Below are 19079 nucleotides of genomic sequence, written 5' to 3'. Positions count from 1 at the left end.
TTTCTCAAGTGCTCTGGAACTAGGGTTTTTAGCAACCGAACCTTATAATCTAACTTAATTAGGACTAGTAACTAAAGCCCTCTATAGGCCAAATTTGGGAAAGGAACGTACTAGTGTGGTGATGATACCTTATTGCTCTTGATGTGCTTGTTAATTTAACCTTAAATCAGAATTTGATTGTTGGTATCCTTGATATTGAATGATAACATATTTTCTCCTTTCTATTGTGGGAGAGGTTTACTGGAAAGACAAGTCCTAGGAATCCTAATAAAAAATAATCAACCTGGAGACATTTCTAACTCCTGACATGACTGGCACAGTACCTGGCATATAGTAGATGCTTAATAAATGATTACTTTAGCTTTCCCCTTTCTTTTCCTTGATATAAATATTTTCTTTACTTTGCCAAAAGAAAATTGGTCCTTCTAGCTTTGTATCACTCTTTGCCATTCTTTTGTCTGTGTCAATAATTAAATTGTGATACAGTTAAAATCCTACACACTAAACTGAATCAGGCAGTATTATTAGAAGGAAGCTTTCAGAGAGAGTGACTTGTTATTGAATTTTCTTGTGAAAATAAAATCCTTAAGATTAGCAGAAACTCTTTTTAGTTATAGGATGAGTTCAGAGCAAAGAGGAGGGACCAGGAATTTCTCCAGTTTAGTAAGAAGATAGCTTCAAGTGTAGGTCCTTCTGCCTGCTATTGATGTTCAATATATGTATGTATGTTTTGTCTTACAGCTGTTTATTGGGACTTTGCTGTTTACCATCTTGTTATTCCTTCTGCCCACCACAGCCCTCTACTATTTGGTCTTTACTCTGGTAAGTGGGCAACTCTCATATCTTCTGCTATTCGTCTAATATATGAGTGAAGTCTGAAAATTATCCATAATACGTTTTTCTTTTTTTTGTCCCATTTCAGTTTGACATGCTGTTCTCCCTACTGGGACCACAGGTGAAAGAAACAAAAGTATATACTGCCAAATTCTATCTTCCTCTAGGGAGTTTTTAAAACAGACTCAACTAAAACCTGGCTTATTGTCTTTCCTTGAGATTCTCCTTAATTTCTAAGAGAATTGCTAAGATAACCATTTGACTACTCTGATCCTTATCCACCAGGCAGATGGTCAATGTCTACAGTGCCTTATTTGATGCCCAAAACCTTAAGATTGGGATTGAGACTGAAATCAGTAGGCATTTTTGTGATTCAAGTCTCATTAATTAGCTGATAGGTATTCTTTAAAACAATGAAAAGGGAAATATAAGGTGTAGATAATATTAGCAACAGGATTGCTGTTTTTTCTTTTCTTTTTGCATATGAAGAGAAGAAAAGGTATAGAGTATGTAGTGGGCCAATCTCCAATGATTATAAATACCCTGCAAATAGTGAAACCAATGGTAGAAAAAATAACCAGCAGAGACTTTAAGCCAGGACACAGTCAGCAGCCAATAGCCTTCTATGCTACCTTTTTTCATGGCAGGGATTTTCCACTTTTGATTTAGTGCATTTCTGCTAGGGTATCAATGATTCCTGAGGGACCTTAAATATTGATTATCTCTGAATACTTCTGTACTTAGAAAGGATTTAACTACAGGGCTTATGGAGTTACATGTCTCTTTGAAAGATTGGCCCACAAGTTATCTCTACTTCTCTTCTAACAAAGTTTCCTTTAATGATAGTTGTTATTCTAAAATTACTTATGGATAAGGATCATGATTGTGTCCTATGCCAAACAAAATTTTATCCAAGAAACTATATTATATCATTTCTCCTTGTCAGCTTTGACCTATATGGTTGCCTTCCTTTTTCAAGGAAAGTTATAGAAAGCTTGCTAAGTAACCTCTAGTTTCATCCAGAAAATCTGGCTTTATTTTTGTTCCCTTGATACTTGAGTTTCAGAATTAAAACAGGCAATTGTAAGTAAAGTGTTTTGCAAATCTTAAGAGTGTCATATAAATGCTAGTTATTGTTATTAGTCTTCATAGGCTCCAACAATGTACTTTTCACATTTGCTAGGTTAGAAGGGTTCAGTCCCAGGTAGATTTTTAATTCCATAGACAAAGCAGAGATTTTTCATGTTTCCATGGTGGCAGTGGGATGTCCAAGTTAGGTTGGATTTGGCAGCATTGCCAGGGAAATGAGTTATATAAGCTGATCTGCTTGTCTCATCTAGAGGCCCTTTCACAATGCTATTTTTCCCATTCTAGCTTCGTCTATTGGTGGTGTTTGTACAAGGATTAATCCATTTGCTTGTGGACCTTATAGACTCCCTTCCCTTCTATTCCATTGGTCTTCGACTATGCAGGTCCTACAGACTTGCAGGTAGGTACTATGTCTGGGTACTGGTTTTGCTGTACTAGTAAGAGAATTCAGTAAGTATTAAGTGCTTACAGCACTTAGTACTGTGTGATTTCTGCCATTACACTCATTCCAAAGTTATTCCTTAATTAGCTGAATGCTAATGTGCTCCAAAATAAACCTGGACTTTTTGTTTTCTAGTGCAAGTTAATTAAAATTAAAAGTTATCCAGTTCCTAGACCAAAAGGGTGAGAGGGCAGGTCCTGAGGAACTTCTCAAGTTTGAGCCAAACCTTTTTCAGTTCATCCATTAGCAGGGTCATTCTTGTCTTGGCATTAAAGCTCTAAAAAACTGTTGACAATTACTTTCCATCTCATTTTGAAGAGAGAGCATTAGCATGATTTAGTTTGAAACTAAAGTAACTGTTTATTATGGACAGATAAGTTCTGGCCAGATCGGATTTTCTTCATAATGCCCCCCTCACTTCTCCTTTCACACACAGAACTGAGTGCCATCATTCAGTTTGACAATAGACAAAACAAGTACCTTCAGACCCAACAATTTTCATGCAAAAAAGATAAGGTATTAATATATGCCAAAATGCTAGAATGTTTAGCTTTTAGGGCAGTGTTAAGAAGAAAAGGAAAGAATTAATGCTAGGATGGATGACCTTGGAACTTCCTTCAGTTCTAAAGTATGTGATTCAGCAACATTTCTTTAATGTAGGAATTAGGACAAAGGCCTTCAGTGTAACTGATCCACTAGGATCTAGTTAAATAAAATGAGCCCTAATCTAGACCTGCATCCCCAGCACATTCACGTGAATGATTGGAATTAGTTCAAGACCCCCACACCACCCTGGCTCACATAACTAAGTGGCTGCATCCCAGGCATCATGGGATCCCTTCTGATCCAGTATTCACTGGCCCAGTTTTTGCCTGTCATTCAACCTTTCTTGCCTGCCCAGTGACCCTTGTTTAGATTGGGTCAGACTCTGCATAAAAAACACATTCATATTTAGGTCTTCATATTCAAGTTAAATCTTGGATTAGCCTGTGTGATAAATAAATTTATCTGATGCCTGCCATCTAGGGGAAGGGGTGGAGGGAAGGAGGGGAAAAACTCGGAACAGAAGGGAGTACAAGGGATAATGTTGTTAAAAAAAAAAAAATTACCTATGCACATGTACTGTCAAAGAAAATGTTATAATTATAAAAATTTATTAAAAAAAAAAAAAGCAAGAAAAATAAAGAGAAAAAAAGTGCTTTAAATAAATAAATTAATTAATTAATTAATTAATTAATAAAATTTATCTGCCTGATGTACCTGATTAGGTAATCAATAGAAACTGATAAGAATAAACTTTAGAGGTCATCTTATCTAACTTCCTACTTGGTGTATATAATGGCATCAAAAGAAGTCTTGGTATCAGACCTGAATTTGAATCTCTGCTTTACCCCTTACTGTGGAATAATGGACAAATCATTTAACTTTCATACACTTCAGTTTTCTTATCTATAAAATGGGCACAATAACACTTGCATTATCTTTCTTACTGTATTATAAGGAAAATTCTTTGGAAAAAGAATTTTATAAGGAAAAATCAAAGGGCTAAATAAATATGAAGTGCTATATCCCACAATATTTTTGCCCTGAAAGGTAGTTTTCAAAACTAACTTTTCAAAGATACTATTTTAAGCTTGAAATAGCTAGAAATATCTATATTCCACCTAAGCCACCCACCATTGAAGAACAAATTTGTAGCTGCCACATTTTGATTTTTGTTGTTTTACTTGTCTCAGGAGTACTGAGTGCTAAGTCTATGAATACAGAAAGAAAGATTTTTTTAATGTCAGTTATATCAGTAACACTTCTGAGGTAGTCATATAGGATTTTAAATTCAGAAATCATTTGATGAATTTTTGCCACATTGTTTTAGTGAGTTGAACTAATTCCAACCAGTTCCATTATCACTGATCAATAATTTGAAGAATGTGTACTGATCATTTTCTTGCTATATGTTCCCTATACTAGAGTATACATGATTGGTAATTAGCTATTGTGCTTTCTTTTCTTGTACCTGAGAATCTCTTGCATCATTCTTTTTTTTTTTTTTTTTTTTATTCATTTTTCCAAATTATCCCCTCCCTGCCTCCACTCCCTCCCCCCGATGGCAGGCAATCCCATACATTTTACATGTGTTACAATATAACCTAGATACAATATATGTGTGTAAATACCATTTTCTTGTTGCACATTAATTATTATCTTGCATCATTCTTAAGGAAGTACAGACAACAGGTCAGTGGTAGCCAAAATGTGAAACCAATTAAGATGAAATCCATTCATTGTTTGAATTCATTTAGATACCATGGTGTTAGGAAAAGATGGATGTCTTTCTCCATCTGCAAATAAGTGAGAAAATCAAAATACTCCTATAATAATAATGATATTGTAAGCACTCACAATGTACAACATATTGCGCTTTATGCTGGATAGAATACAAAGATAATTAAGATGTAACCCTTGCCCTCAAGAGTTTATAAACTAATAGGGATGTATAGGAACAGGGACTGGACTTTTAATTTCATATATCCAGGGAATTCCCACGTGAAAAAACTCCCTGTCCCAATACAAATCTACACTGCTGTAACTTGTAGTATCCGAGTTACCTAAAACACTGAGAAGTTGAGTGATTTGTCCTAGATCATTTACTCAAGATATGTCAGGGGAAGGACTTCAGTTTCTAAGACCTGTTCTATATATACTCAGTATGTCAATAAATTTTGAAAACTTATCAATGACCATTGGATTGGAAAAGATCAGTTTTTGTTCCAGTCTTTATGAAGGGCAATGTCAAGAAATATTCAAATTACTGAACAATTGCATTCATTTCATACACCATCAATAGTTATGCTTAAGATTCTGCAAAGTTGGTTTCACCAGTGTGTGAATTGAGAATTACCAGAACAGGCTAGTTTTCAAAGAGGAAGAGGAATTAGAAACCAAATTGCGAGCTTTCCCTGGATTATGGAGAAAGCAAAGATGCTTTAGAAAAACATCTACTAATGCTTCACTGACTGCACTAAAGCCTTTTTGTGGATCACAACAAAATATGGCAAGTCCTCAAAGAGATGGAAATACCAGATCATCTTATTTGTCTCCTAAGGAATCTATTTATGGGCCAAGAAGTTGAACTCCAAAGAGTCTGTATTTTGTCATCTTATTTAACTTATATTCAGACTACATCATGTAAAATAGTAGACTGGATGAATTACAAATCTGATTTAAAATTGTAATTTAAAAATTTTAAAAACTTAGAGAGAAATAGCAACAATTTTAGAAATGCATGATACCATTTTAATGGCAGAAAGTGAAGAACAATTAAGAAGCCTCTTGAGGGTTAAAGAGAAGAGCCTATAAACTGGCTTGAAGCTTAACATCAAAAAAACTAAGATATTAGCAAATAAAGGGAGAAAAAATTGAAGCAATGTTAGATTTAATATTCTTGGGCTTAAATTATCAAATTTAAAAAGCTTGCTTCTTGGAAAAAAAATCTATGGCAAATTTGGATAGTACTAAAGTAAAGACATCATCTCACCAGCATAGGTCTGTACAGTCAAAGTTATGGGTTTTTCCTGTAACAATTTATGATTATGAGAGATTCTCAGGCACAAGAAAAAGCTGAACACTGTAGAATTGATGTTTTGGATTGTGATGCTAGAGAAGACTTTTGAGAATCATTTGGATTGCAAGGAGATCAAATTGGTCAATATTTAAAAAAGGAATTTGGGTTATTCACTGGAATGCTGAAACTGAAATACTTTGGCCACAAAATGAGAAGTCAGGATTCATCGGAAAAGTCCCTGATGTTAGGAAAAATTAAAGGCAAAAGGAACATGGGATAGCACAGAATGAGAAGATTAAAGTGTCATGGAATAAATAAACATGAATTTGAGAGAATGGAAGATAGAAGAGCCTAGTATGCTGTGGTCTGCAGTGTCAAAAAGAGTAAGATAGGACTGAATGACTGAACAACAATTCTGTCCACTAAACCATGCAACTTCTAGGGAAGATATAACACTTAAATTAGTATATTATAACTATACAATGGCTACATTAATTATGTAATAATTATAATTCAGCAGAATCTATAAAAGCAGAAGAGAAATATGCTATACAAGGACCAAGAGAAGACATGGGCATATGGAAAAAAAGGCATAGAAATGGGAATTTGTGAATAGTTCAGTTGGGCTAGGACTGACATGTTGGAGAAGAGTGTGAAAGAACTCCAAAAAGCAGGTTGAACTAGACTGGAGTGAAGAGTTGTTTCATTAAGTTGAATTGAATTGATTAGGTAGTCAAAAGCAACAAAAACCTTATCACCACACTGGCAGCCCAGCCCAACTGTGAAAAGTAACCATTTTTCCCCTCTTTATTAAAAATCTCACTTTTATTTTAGTAAAGTTCTGTGAGATTCTTTTGAGAATCAGCCCTTCCCACTCTCAAAACAAAACTAAATAATAATAACAAAAAAAAAAAAAAAAAAAAAAAACCTGAAAAACCACATATATACACACACAAAAGAAAAGAAAATTCAGAAAAAGAAACCAAAAAAGAGGGAAAAGAGGACAAAAGTTGTGTGTAGTTCCCAGTCCTGGAACTGAGTTTTTAAGAGAAAAGTTTTCTTTTTATATCTGTGAAATTTCTTCCTCCACCTACTCATTCCCTTTGTTTACAAGCAGAGTAGGGTGACTGATATTTTTAGTTTTTTCTTCCATACAGTCAGGTGGTTTCAGTTTGTATTGACTCACCCTCTAGAGTTTGTACTTCAGTTCCTAAGACTAGGCCAAAATGAGCCAGGACCAGAAGTGTTTCTTTATTCACCCACTTCTTTTTTTTGGTTTTCAGCTGGTGTAAAGTTCAGAGTCCTTGAGCAGGAAGTGGGCAGACCCCTTCGACTGTTGATGCAGGTAATACCAGAACAAATCACGTTTGCTTTTAGCCTGTGGCTATGACCAAGGCTAACATAAGGATACCAGCTATATTAGCTACATGTGGAACCACTAATAATTTTAACTTCTCTAATGACTTTTATGGACAGGGTAAAAGAGAATAGAAACCCATTTTGTTTTGCTTCAGTCTTCTCAGAAATGTCCATTTGTCATCCATATGCCTTTTCTCATAATGGGGACATAAACTGGGCTCACCTGCAACATTGCTGAAATAGCTTTGGTTTTGCTTCTTTCTCTATGAAAATTCAGCTGTTGATAGGGTCATTTTCCTTCATTAGAAAGTAGCACCCACATAACAGTGACAAATTCATGTTGAAATGTTCTTATTGTTTCTTTAGTAGGGGAGATTTACATGGAAATAGAGTGGAACCTGTAAGATCTTGAAGTCCTTCAAAATCACAATTCATATTCTACAGATTTTCTGGTCCCCGGGCCAGTTAAATCTTTCCTTTTACAAAGTTACCCCAACTTTCTTGTTAAAAATGTATTTTAAAACCACATAGCAGCTATTTCTTAAGCTTATTCAGCAAGCCTATTGAATCTCAGCCCTAAACCAAGAGTGTGAACATATTGTGCATAGCTAAGTTATGAAAGGACTTGTGGGAATGTGATCTTTTAAGAGTTTAGAGCCCCACCTGTCATTAGCTTCTAGCAGATTAATTTTAGACAGTGACCCATTTAGAGCTGGGAGAGGGAAGCAGGAAAATTTGCTGTTCTGTAGGAGAGGATCTGTTAGTGCCAGGTCACAAAAAGCCTACCATTCATTTAATTAAGGATCCTCATGCTTTTAAAAGTGTACTTCAATATAAAATATCTTGTAGCAAGACTACATTGTTCAACTTAGTCTAAAACACATATTCCCTTTGGTTTGTTCTCACCAATTTTCCTTCAAATGACTTGTCCTGCTAGTTGTAGTGTCTTAAATAAAACTAGCTTCTATTTAGAGGAGAAGGAGTATTCTAGATCATAATTAAGACTGAGAATCATGACTGCATATAAAATCTTTTAAAAATATGCCTGCCTTTTAAAACTCCAGGTTGGTCCTTTTACCTCAGAGCAGTCCATTTGGGGAATGCTTTGTTCTTATTTAACAATATTGAGTCACCAAGTAACTCAATTGAAGCTTCAGACAAGTTGGAACTGTTATAGGTTTTTACAGGCCCGGCTTTGCCTTGACAACAACAAACATCAGAGTTTCATGCTTCAGTATATAGAGACCATTCTCTCTGAAGGAACATATGAAAGATGACTAATAAATCTTTTAGTGGGAGTAACTTGTCACTAACAGTACTTTCTCATTGGAAGTCACAAAACATGGACTAAGCAACATTTTTGTCTCATGTGTTTTTCCTCACTGGTAGGTTAAATGAAGGTTTAAACACTGAACAGTAACTGAACAAAGAAGAAAATTTTGATAACATATAGAAATGGAATGAAAAGAGTCCAGGGTTAGGGACCAGAAGATTTGAGTGCAGGTGTTTGTTCTGCTATTTACTAGCTGGATGACTTTGTTCAAAGACCTTGTTCAAAGTCTAGACCAGACAGTCTCTAAGGCCCCTTCCAACTCTATCATTCTGTGATCCTGTACAGGAGGGAAAGTTGAGAAATAGCAAGCTGCTATTATAAAGATAAAATTTCCTTTCCTTGAAATCAGCTCATAGCATCGTCTATATTATTCATAGATGCATTTCTGAAATACCATCACCTATAAATAGGAACACTACATAAGTAAGGTTTATCTTGGAAGCCATCCAAGGAAATTTTTTTTTTCTAAGATCTTTTCGGATTCAGTAAAATATTTTTTCTAAGGACCTGAACTCCTGGATGGCTTTATACTGAGGGATAATGCTGGGGAAGCTGAGATCCTGAAGGTTCAGTAGAATTAGCCCAGAAGTTCAGTCTTCCATACTGAATCAAATAGCCTGATTCCTAATTCATTTAGTGTTCCATATGACTACAAATTAGAACTTAGGTAAGACTTTATATTTGGTTTTTCAGAAACTAAAAATTGTGCAATGAAAAGGTATGGGTTTTGCATATAAGTCTCACTGTAATCCTTTAAACTAGTGCTCTCTTATAAGAACTTAGTTCTTTTAATTTCATAACAAGAAAGTAAAGGATAGATGGGTTCCATCTCCTATATATTATAGAAGTCACCATGTTGCTTGTTTTGTTTACAACCCAGATCATCCTGCTGAAAACTCCTCATTAGTGGGAGGAAGTGGGACACAGGAGATTTCAACAGACCCATTCCTTTCCCCTCTCCTCTGAGCATGTCTAGTAAAGAAAAATAACATTCAAAGGCATACTATAGCTTAGGTGATGGCAAATCTTTAGGTCTTTCACTTCTGATTTTAGTTCTAGATTATCCCAGAAAATCTCCTAAAAATATTCTGTTTTTAAAAAAAAAAAAAAAGTGAAGGGAAGTTTACAAAGCACTTATAGCATGGGGGTAGCCTTTAATCCAAACAAAGAATAATTCTAGGTTAAAGTACTATAAGAGGTCTTAGATGTGACCTGCCATCCAAACAGGGACCTTAGCTACTTCCTCAGTATCTACATTCAGTAATTCCCCAAGGAACAGGGATCTTCTAAGATGTCATGCATATATGGCACTTCTCTGAATTTTCAGCATGCCTGCAAGACCATTTCAACATGGCAGTAGTCATCAGAAGGAAACCTGGCAGTGAGCCCAAAAGCAAATTCCTCTACTTCTTGTAGATCCCCTGAGCACAGTTGGGAATATGTGAGAAAGGCCAAGACTAAAGTAGGGAGGTAAATACATGCATACTTTATGCTCTCCCTTCTTGTCTTTAGCTGAAGTTCAAACTTGACTCTCATCCTTGCTCTGGCCTTTCTTGGTTGTGTATTTACAGATCAACCCTTTGTCGTACAGCAGTGTGGTACAAACCTACCGTCTCCCCACCCACAGCTGCTACCCCAAGGACTCCTGGGGCTCCCTGTGTAAGAAGCTTTTTTTTGGTGAGCTCATTTATCCCTGGAAGCAGAAAGAAGACAAGCAGGACTGAAGGGTGGAAATCAGCCAAATGTGCAAGCCCAAGCCAAAGCCAACGTTCTAACTCGCTGCTCTTGGGCCAAAATCAGCGTGAAGCTCACTCACAACTTCTGGCTTACTGTCGCCTGAACTCCCTTGGCCCAGAAGCCGAGACTAGCAGGGACAGGATTGGGCTTAAAGTGGGAAGGACTTGTGGAAGCTCTTTTAGCTTTTCCCTTTCTGTCTGAGCATTTAGGCAATATTGACTGACTGGAGGGAAGGGGGAGGGGTTATGATGCATTGTGGCTCCATCCTTGATAGCTCTAGCTCCTCCTGCGCAGGCCATGGATCAGCAGCTCTTTTCAGAGAAAGCTCAGTGTCCTGAGTGCCTCAACATGAGATGAGGCGCAGTGGTACCCACAAGGTACCTCTGTGTGTGTGTGTGATCTAGTTCTTATAACAGAGATCAGTTTCTAAAGGGTAAATTTTGTTGAACATGAGCAGTTGCTGCTGTCAGTCGTGACTGTGACAGGAATGTGTATTCACCGTGGGCTGCCTTCCCACTCTCTTTGACTGAGTATGTCACTGAAGATCTCAGAAACATTCAGACCATGTGCTGACAAACATAAGCTAGGAGGAGGTGCTTATCTTTTATATCATTTCGTGTGTTCTTGATGAAAAACTGGCCTTTCCCTTTCCTAAAACACCCAGGAGGTGTGCTGAGGAGACAGTTCTGCCCCCAGAAAAACTTCTGCTCCATTGCCGGAAAGAGTGGGCTGCTGCTGGATTACTCAGTTTCTCCTCTCATTGTTTCCCTTTTTGCCAAGACAGTTCCCAAATGCCATAGCCTATGATTTATGCTGTATGTACACTGTTAACCTGATGGGCACCAACTCCTCCTGATTGTTAATAAGCCTCCAGTTGTCACCATAACTCCCTATTGTTTGTTTTCCCTCTTCTGGGTATGTTTAGAATCCTCTGCATTCCTCATCTCCACAACTATATATATGTGTGTGTGTGGGTGGGTGTATATATGTATACATACATATATATACCCACCCACACACACACATATATATATATATATATATATATATATATATATATATATATATATATATATATATATATATTTTTTTTTTTTTTTTTTTTTACAGAGCTCTTTGTTGTTTTCTTTTCAAAGATTGAACTAATAAACATTGTATAAAATCAATCTTTCCACTCGCCAAGAATTTAAAGGTAATAGACACCAATGGAATTTCAACTTTCTTTTTTTTTTTTTCCTGAGGCTGGGGTTAAGTGACTTGCCCAGGGTCACACAGCTAGGAAGTGTTAAGTGTCTGAGACCAGATTTGAACTTGGGTCCTCCTGAATTCAAGGCTGGTGCTTTATCCACTGCACCACCTAGCTGCCCCACCAATGGAATTTCAAATTAATATTTTCATTATAGGCAGAGATGCAAATTTTGGTCCTCTTCCTGGATACCACCTCCTTTCCATCTTGCTACCGGATTCTGAAATCCTGACTCTCACTTCTATTTGTACAAATTTTCTCTTTGGAGGACAGAACAGAGAGAACATCATTTAATGATATTCTGCTCCCTATAATTATAATCTCCTTGGTTAGCTTATATGGTCAGACCTAAAAATATCTCATTTCCTTTGAGTGCACGCATATGTGTGTATGTGTGTGTTTCCTGCTAAAATAACATTTCCTAGAGCTTTTCAGAAGGGTTTCTTCTGAGCTGCCCTAAGATACTCATTTATAAACTCAATTTTGGAGATCAAAGCAGCTACTATCCCCACATTGGGCATGACCCATCCAGCCCAGCATTTACTTAAGATCCACTTAATGGAGGCTCAGGGAAAATGGCCTAAATCTCTTGCTGATCCAATCCAAAAGAACTTTCCCCAACTTCTAACATTTCAGAATGAGCCACGATGGGAATCTGAATGATGAAAGTTCCATGTGAAGCCAGGCCTCTATATGGACAAGAAATGACAGGTTCAATACATCACAAACTCATTTCTGTTTGTATTTTGGATTTGCACACACAAATGATCATTCATCAGCTATCTCCAGTGATATGGACTATAGTATTCTATTAGAGTGCCTCAGATTCCTAATTGGAATCTTCTAGTCCCTTGTTTCTAACCTTGTATTTATATCTCTGGATGGAGAATATCAAATAGTTTTTATATTCATATGTCTACCTTATACTAACAAATCTTGGGGAGGAAAAAATAATTTTCTCCTTAAAAGATATGAACTGAGGGAGGGAAGGATGGAGGAAGAAAAATTTGGTTCTAAAAATCTTACAAAAATGAATGTTGAAAACTATATTTACATGTAATTGGAAAAATAAAATTCTCCCTATTAAGTAAAGGGAAAAAAAGACATGAACTGGTTAGATGGTAAGCTTCTTGGGGGCAAGGACCATGTCTTTTATTATTATTATTATTATTATTATTATTATTATTATTATTGTCATAACTTTTTGTTGATAGTACATATGCCTGAGTACTTTTTTACAACATTATCCCTTGCACTCACTTCTGTTCTGACTTTTCCCTCCCCTCCCTTCACCCCCCATGGCAGGCAGTCCCATACATGTTAAATATGTTATAGTATATCCTAGATACAATATATGTGTGCAGAAGCAAACAATTTTCTTGTTGCATAGGAAGAATTGGATTCAGAAGGTAAAAATAACCTGGGAAGAAAAACAAAAATGCAAACAGTTCACATTCATTTCCCAGTGTTCCTTTTCTGGGTGTGGCTGATTCTCTCCATCATTGATCAATTGGAACTGAATTAGATCTTCTCTTTGTTGAAAATAGCCACTTCCATCAGAATACATCCTCATACATTGTTGTTGTTGAATTGTATAATGATCTCCTGGTTCTGCTCATTTCATTCAACATCTGTTGATGTCTCTTCAAGCCTCTCTGTATTCCTCCTGCTGGTCATTTCTTACAGAACAATAGTATTCCATAACATTCATATGCCACAATTTACCCAACCATTCTCCAATTGATAGGCATCCATTCATTTTCCAGTTTCTAGCCACTACAAAAAGGGCTGCCACAAACATTTTTTCAGTTGGAGATCTTGACCAGATAGTCCTATTGAGTGGTTCAAAACTCCAAGATAAGTAATCTCTTTTCAACTGGAAATCAGGCCTAGGGCACTGACATTGAGTGAAATCTTATTCAATTTTTAATGAAAGCCCAAGCCTCAGACAATTCTGAACCCCAAATCTTTGCAGAAGTCCGAAACAGGATTATGTTTTGCCAAGGGAGCTCTCTTCTTGGCAAAGCTCCTGCCAGGATTTTTGCCCACTGTGAAGATATTTTCTTCCCAGTGTTAACCTTTGCCATTTTCCTAACAGGACCTTGCCACTGAGAAGTCTGTCTTCCTAGCAAAGCTGGCTTCTCAGGGCCAATAAAAATCCTTTTTGCCATATATATTTTCTGGTTGGCTTTCACATCTGGCATACACCGACCAGAGGATTCCCCACCCCGATTCTTACACCTCTTCACTACCACTAGCTTCATCATTTGAACCTTATCAAAAGGAGAAAAGTGAGCAGGTTAGGGGGCAGGAGGGGTAAGGAGGAATGGGAAAAGGACCAAAAAGATCTTAGAAGGAAGAAAACTCACTTCAATCAGATAAACAACATATTTGAAGGAATATGACCTGCAGATCAGGCAAAAGAATTCAAATATCTATGAATAAATATTGCGAGGTAAAGGAAAATTAAACAACCTCTAATAAGGAAAGAACACTATGGATTCCTAAGACAAAGCACAGAATCAAAGTATTAAAAAACCATAATGGCAGGTCTCAAAAAAAGAAAAAAAGAGGATTATTTATTAGAAATGCAAATATACATGGAAATGAAGGACAAGGAAAATGCAAAAAGCAATTAACAATAACCTGAACACCCCAATATAAGAATATAAGAAAACTACCTAGGACTTTTAAACACAAAAAATAAAGTGTCAATCAACAGAATCCATAGACTGCTTCCACAAAAAAAAAAAAACCAAACCAAATTTGAACAATTCTGAGAAAGAACAAATCCTAAAAACAGCAAGGAGAGAAAGACTTTTTATGTATGAAGAAAAGAAAATATGAGTAACACAAGATTATTCTGTCCCCACCAAAAACTGTAATAGGGAATAGAATATGTTCTGAAGAGCAAAGTAGCTCAAGATGCAACTCAATATGATTTACCTTGTTCCTACTGAAATGAAAAAAAGTTAGATGTTTAAAATATTTCCTAAAGCATAAAGTACATAAAATTACAAAGGAAGTCATTTGTATTGAAAGTTGTTAAGGGGGCAGCTAGGTGGCTCAGTGGATAGAGCACCAGCCCTGAATTCAGGAGGACCCAAGTTCAAATCTGTTCTCAGACACTTAACACTTCCTAGCTGTGTGACCCTGGGCAAGTCACTTAACCCCAGCCTCAGGGCGCGGGGGGGGGGGGGGAATAGCTACTGAATACTATAAGGGAATAAGCAGATTTTCACAAATGTTTCTCTAAGGCAAAAAAATGAAAGGTGAAGAGACTGCAAAATCCCATTTCAGATTTTTTTTTTTTTTTTTTTTTAATAAAAAAGCATTTGACTTGACAGATCAATAGGGAGTCTAATGTGCATGTTAAAATTTTAATCCTTGATAAATTTAACTACAAAAACTTAGTTTTATTAAGATCAAAGAGACACAAAGAGGAAGATGTATGCTTGATAAAGGTATTTGCCACTGCATGGAAGATATATTGTGGAAGGTCCAAATGGAAGAGGCATTTTCCCTTTGTTAGTGATATGTTTCTTTTTGCAAATAACATTGAAATAATTGTATCAAACTCCATATCATTGTCAGTAGGACCCATAATTTCCCAAAAGAGACTGCCTGAAAAATCTGTATAGGAAAAAATAAGCTCAAAATTACCATTGTTTTGACTATGATATATTGTTAAATGACTATCCATTGAGTTGGAGTGTGTATATATGTGTGTGTATTTGCGACACTATAGATCACTGACAACTATAGACTATAGTTGTACAGCAAATAGGCTCCAAATTGAATGGGAGTGCAAAAACAATGTATTGGACAGGAAGAAGAGAACAAAGTAGATTATTTTTGAGGAATTTTGTAATTCTTTTAATGATCCCAAACTATTCCACAGCATAAAAACCATTCTCTTACATATTTTCCCCCTTTTATACAATGTCATTAATTATGGAATGTTAAAATATTAAAAGAATCAAAGTTGCAAATGACCCAAAAGACAATCGGCAAAAGTAGGCTATAGCATATGTGATCTGTATGTAAAACATGACATAAAGGCTGTGTAATTGGTATGGATAGGAGCTTGTCATGGGGTGAGACTAAGGATGGCACCCAGAAAATGCAAAAAAGATTTTGACAAAAGGGATCTACCATATTGGATGAATCCTTTTTTGGAGGGTATGTGGGGAGAACATGGACAAAAACTGAACAGGTCAGAGTCTATATCAGTGGTTCCGGGAAGCTAGAATCCTGAAAATAGATCACTTTTCTCAGTCTCTATTGCTTTATTTGTTTAAAAAAAAAGAGGAAATGTGGGAACTCAGCTCCTTGGAAGCTGTTTGAGGTCTACTAAAAAGGAATTTTTTTAATAGTGCTCAAAGTTGGGTTTTTTTGCAAGAAAATACTGATTTTTCTCTGATTTTATTAAAGGCTCTGGCACACTCCTATACTTCTAATAAAGGCATCTCTATAGAATCCTGCATCCAACCAACTGCCCTAGCAGTCAGTTTCCATTATATTCATTTGTCCCGTTTTAGTGTATCTAGAAAATGGTGAAAACAGCATGACTGATTCTTACATATCTCTAGGCAAGAAAGAATTCCTCCTACATTCCTCTATAGTTATCCTACAACCCAGTGGATGTTGTCAAGAGCTTGATGTAAAAGCAAGGTTATTCCTTTAACTAGTAGCATTTTCCATTCTGCCAACTAAATGAATACCTCTGAAAGTGTGTACTCAGTGGGCTACCAGGATCTAGAATATTCACTGCTTTTGTTCACTATAGAAGTGGGTGTGTGTTCAGGCTTGTCAGCCCAGCCCTGAACCTTCTATCCTCCTGGGAGACAGTGGTCTCTTCTCTATTGCCTCCTGTCTCGTGGGTATCAACAATAGGAAAACCCCCACACAAGAAGCTTGCTGTTCTAATTGCTCATATGTGTGGGAAGCATAGGTCACATTTCACTGATTAGCATCATAATGCTGTTGAGTCAGTACCCCACAGTACACGATCTTATTCTGGAATGAGGGAATAACACTCCTTCACATGGCCTATGTTTCAGCTGTGTATGTGAGGAGTAGAGGGGAGAAAGAAGAGGTGCACTTTAAAATCGCAAGCAAAATTTTCCAAAAGGACCCCCCCTTGTCTATTACCAACTGCATGGTGAACAGAGCCCCTATAAAATATAGATGCTATTTGGTCAATAAAGCTTTTCAAAATGACAATTAGCATACACACACACACACACACAGAAAATGATGTAAACTAAGATCTTTTGGGGAGGAAATGATGTTGTCCCCTTTAAATTTTTTAGGGACACAGTTTACATCATTCCCCCCCAAAAAGATCTCAGTTTACTTCAAAAAGAAATAAGATTTAGTAAAAGAAATCAGAATATTTCACTATAATTGATATGTGTATGCTTGGGCCTGATTTCCCACTTGGAGTTTTCTAAAGGAAGGATTCTGATCCCCAAATTTCTGGTGGAGCAGCATGAATCCAAGAAAATACCATAGTACCCAACCCCATACTTTATATTCTTAGAAACTTACTTTATTGTTTTGCTATCAGATCGCTGGGATGAACAAAATTGAGACTAGTTTTACATGTCATTTGCAGGGAAGTGATAATTGGGGAGCACTTTCTATTATGAGAAAGGGAGTCATTCTACTACTTTCCTACCTTTCTGTGCAGCAGAAACTATAAGTATTATTTTGATCTTCTGACAAGCCCAAAAGTAAGATAACAGTAATTTCCAGGTTTGGCCCCAGAAGGGAAAGGAGCATTTCACAACACAAATATCTTTTCCACAGATTCACCTGGCCAAGTAGTAGATTATATGTGATGACTTTGTGGTCCACCATGTTAGCCAATCACCTTTTAATTTAACCCTTTTTTTTCCTTCCTTGAAAATAAAATTTTTGTAAATTGTTTTGGAGGACAGTTAATTCTGCTTGATTGGTCTTGAGCTCTTTACGGAAAGAGACAGTAGTGAGTGAATGCTTCTAACCATTTCTCTCCTATTCCCTGCTCCAGCCCAGGACTGGCAATCTGGAGAGGATGTGAGTAAGGAAGTTGGGATAGTAAGGCAGAAAAACAGTTCTCTATCTCATGCTCCTTCACCACATATGGTAGCTGTTGGTGTCATGGATTAGGCCCTCTCCATCAAAACCCTGCTGTAATGTGATCTGGGATATATACATCAAAGGTGAGCTTTAGATGGTTTCCCCTGTTCTAGTGGGTAATGATCTCCTGAAAGCTTGAAAATCCCTTTGTTCATAATCTCCCAAATCTTTCCCATTTTACATATACCAACAATATTCCCTAAGAAACATCCAGATACCAATATCTGAACCAATAACTAGTCAGCCATTTGATACATAACAGGTACTTTTAGATCCAGCAAATCTGCTCTTGCCCTTGCCTTTTCTGAACCTTCTCTAGTTCCCCATCCTCAGCAGGGAGGGGGCCTGAGTCCATGTTTCTTGGGGAAGGAAAACTTGCGTATGGTAGGTGAATCCTGGGAGACAGCTGGAATTTATTGTTTCTTACTAGCAGCAGTTTAGCCCATTCCCTACATGTGATTAGAATTAGACCTAAGTCAGAGAAGTAGGATTGCCCTTCCTACCTACTGTGCTGATCCAGTTTTCCCTTTCAGGAGCACAGAGCAGGTATTAGGAAAGGGAGGCCCACACCTAGAAAGGACTCTGTCCTTTCCCTGCTTCCTAAGTAGAAACCTGTCTGGGCAGAGCAGAGCTGGGTCTTTCTGGCTAACTCTACATGGGACCAGCTAATATTGCCTGATCTATTATGAGAAACTTGCACTCCCATCCCATACCAGGAGGGCTTCTGCCATTGGAAACATTAGAGTCCCCTAATTGCCCAGCCTCTGAATTACCTGAATATTGGTCCAAGCTTAGAGGCAGAAAGGGAACAGAAGTGATTGCATGAAGATGGTGAAGGCTAACTTTATGCCTTCCCTTTGGATCCTTCCCATGCTTCTTAATCCCTGATTCTCTGAATAAAAGAATTCAGTAAAACAGATCTGCCTAGACTGAATCAGAAACCAAGAGGATGGTCTTTCTCCACTTTCCCAGATTTAATGTAGAAACATATCCTTCCTTGTCCTCTGAAGAACCAAAATGGAACTCTGAACAACCAAAAAATAAGCCCAGTCTAGTCACTACCACAGCATTCATATACTCTTTATTTATGGAAAGAGTTCTAGAATTAGAGTTTAGAGTTAAGGGATCTTTGCCACTTTCTATTTGTGTGATCTCACTGAGTAAATTGCTTTCTTTCTCTTGACTTTGGTGTCCTCATCTTTATTTTTTTTCCCATCAATAGTATTTTCTTTTTCCAAATACAAGCAAAGCTAGCCTTCAACATCCATTCCCACAAGACTTTTTGTTCCAGATCTTCCGTCCTCCCTTACTTCCCCTACCTACCCAAGATAGTAAGCAATTCTATGTAGGT

The 19079-nt window shown here is 37.0% G+C and overlaps 1 protein-coding gene and 1 long non-coding RNA gene across 4 annotated transcripts in view; one reads left to right on the top strand and one right to left on the bottom strand.

Annotated features, from left to right (window-relative positions):
* The window catches only part of PIGQ (phosphatidylinositol glycan anchor biosynthesis class Q), a 68358-nt gene extending 52261 nt beyond the window's left edge, over nt 1-16097 (top strand). For all 3 annotated transcript variants that reach the window (XM_074279791.1, XM_074279790.1, XM_074279789.1), the window contains 4 exons: nt 742-822; nt 2209-2323; nt 7211-7272; nt 10191-16097. In XM_074279791.1, the coding sequence (XP_074135892.1) occupies nt 742-822; nt 2209-2323; nt 7211-7272; nt 10191-10343 (411 nt within the window). In that variant the 3' untranslated portion in view covers nt 10344-16097. The remainder of the gene's footprint in view (nt 1-741; nt 823-2208; nt 2324-7210; nt 7273-10190) is intronic.
* Nucleotides 1-19079, bottom strand: part of LOC141549829 (uncharacterized) — an 83625-nt gene that overhangs the window by 45172 nt on the left and 19374 nt on the right. The window lies entirely within an intron of this gene.

The sequence above is a fragment of the Sminthopsis crassicaudata genome, chromosome 1 (genome assembly GCF_048593235.1).
Source record: "Sminthopsis crassicaudata isolate SCR6 chromosome 1, ASM4859323v1, whole genome shotgun sequence".
Classification (NCBI taxonomy): domain Eukaryota; kingdom Metazoa; phylum Chordata; class Mammalia; order Dasyuromorphia; family Dasyuridae; genus Sminthopsis; species Sminthopsis crassicaudata.
This window is presented reverse-complemented; position numbering and strand designations above follow the sequence as displayed.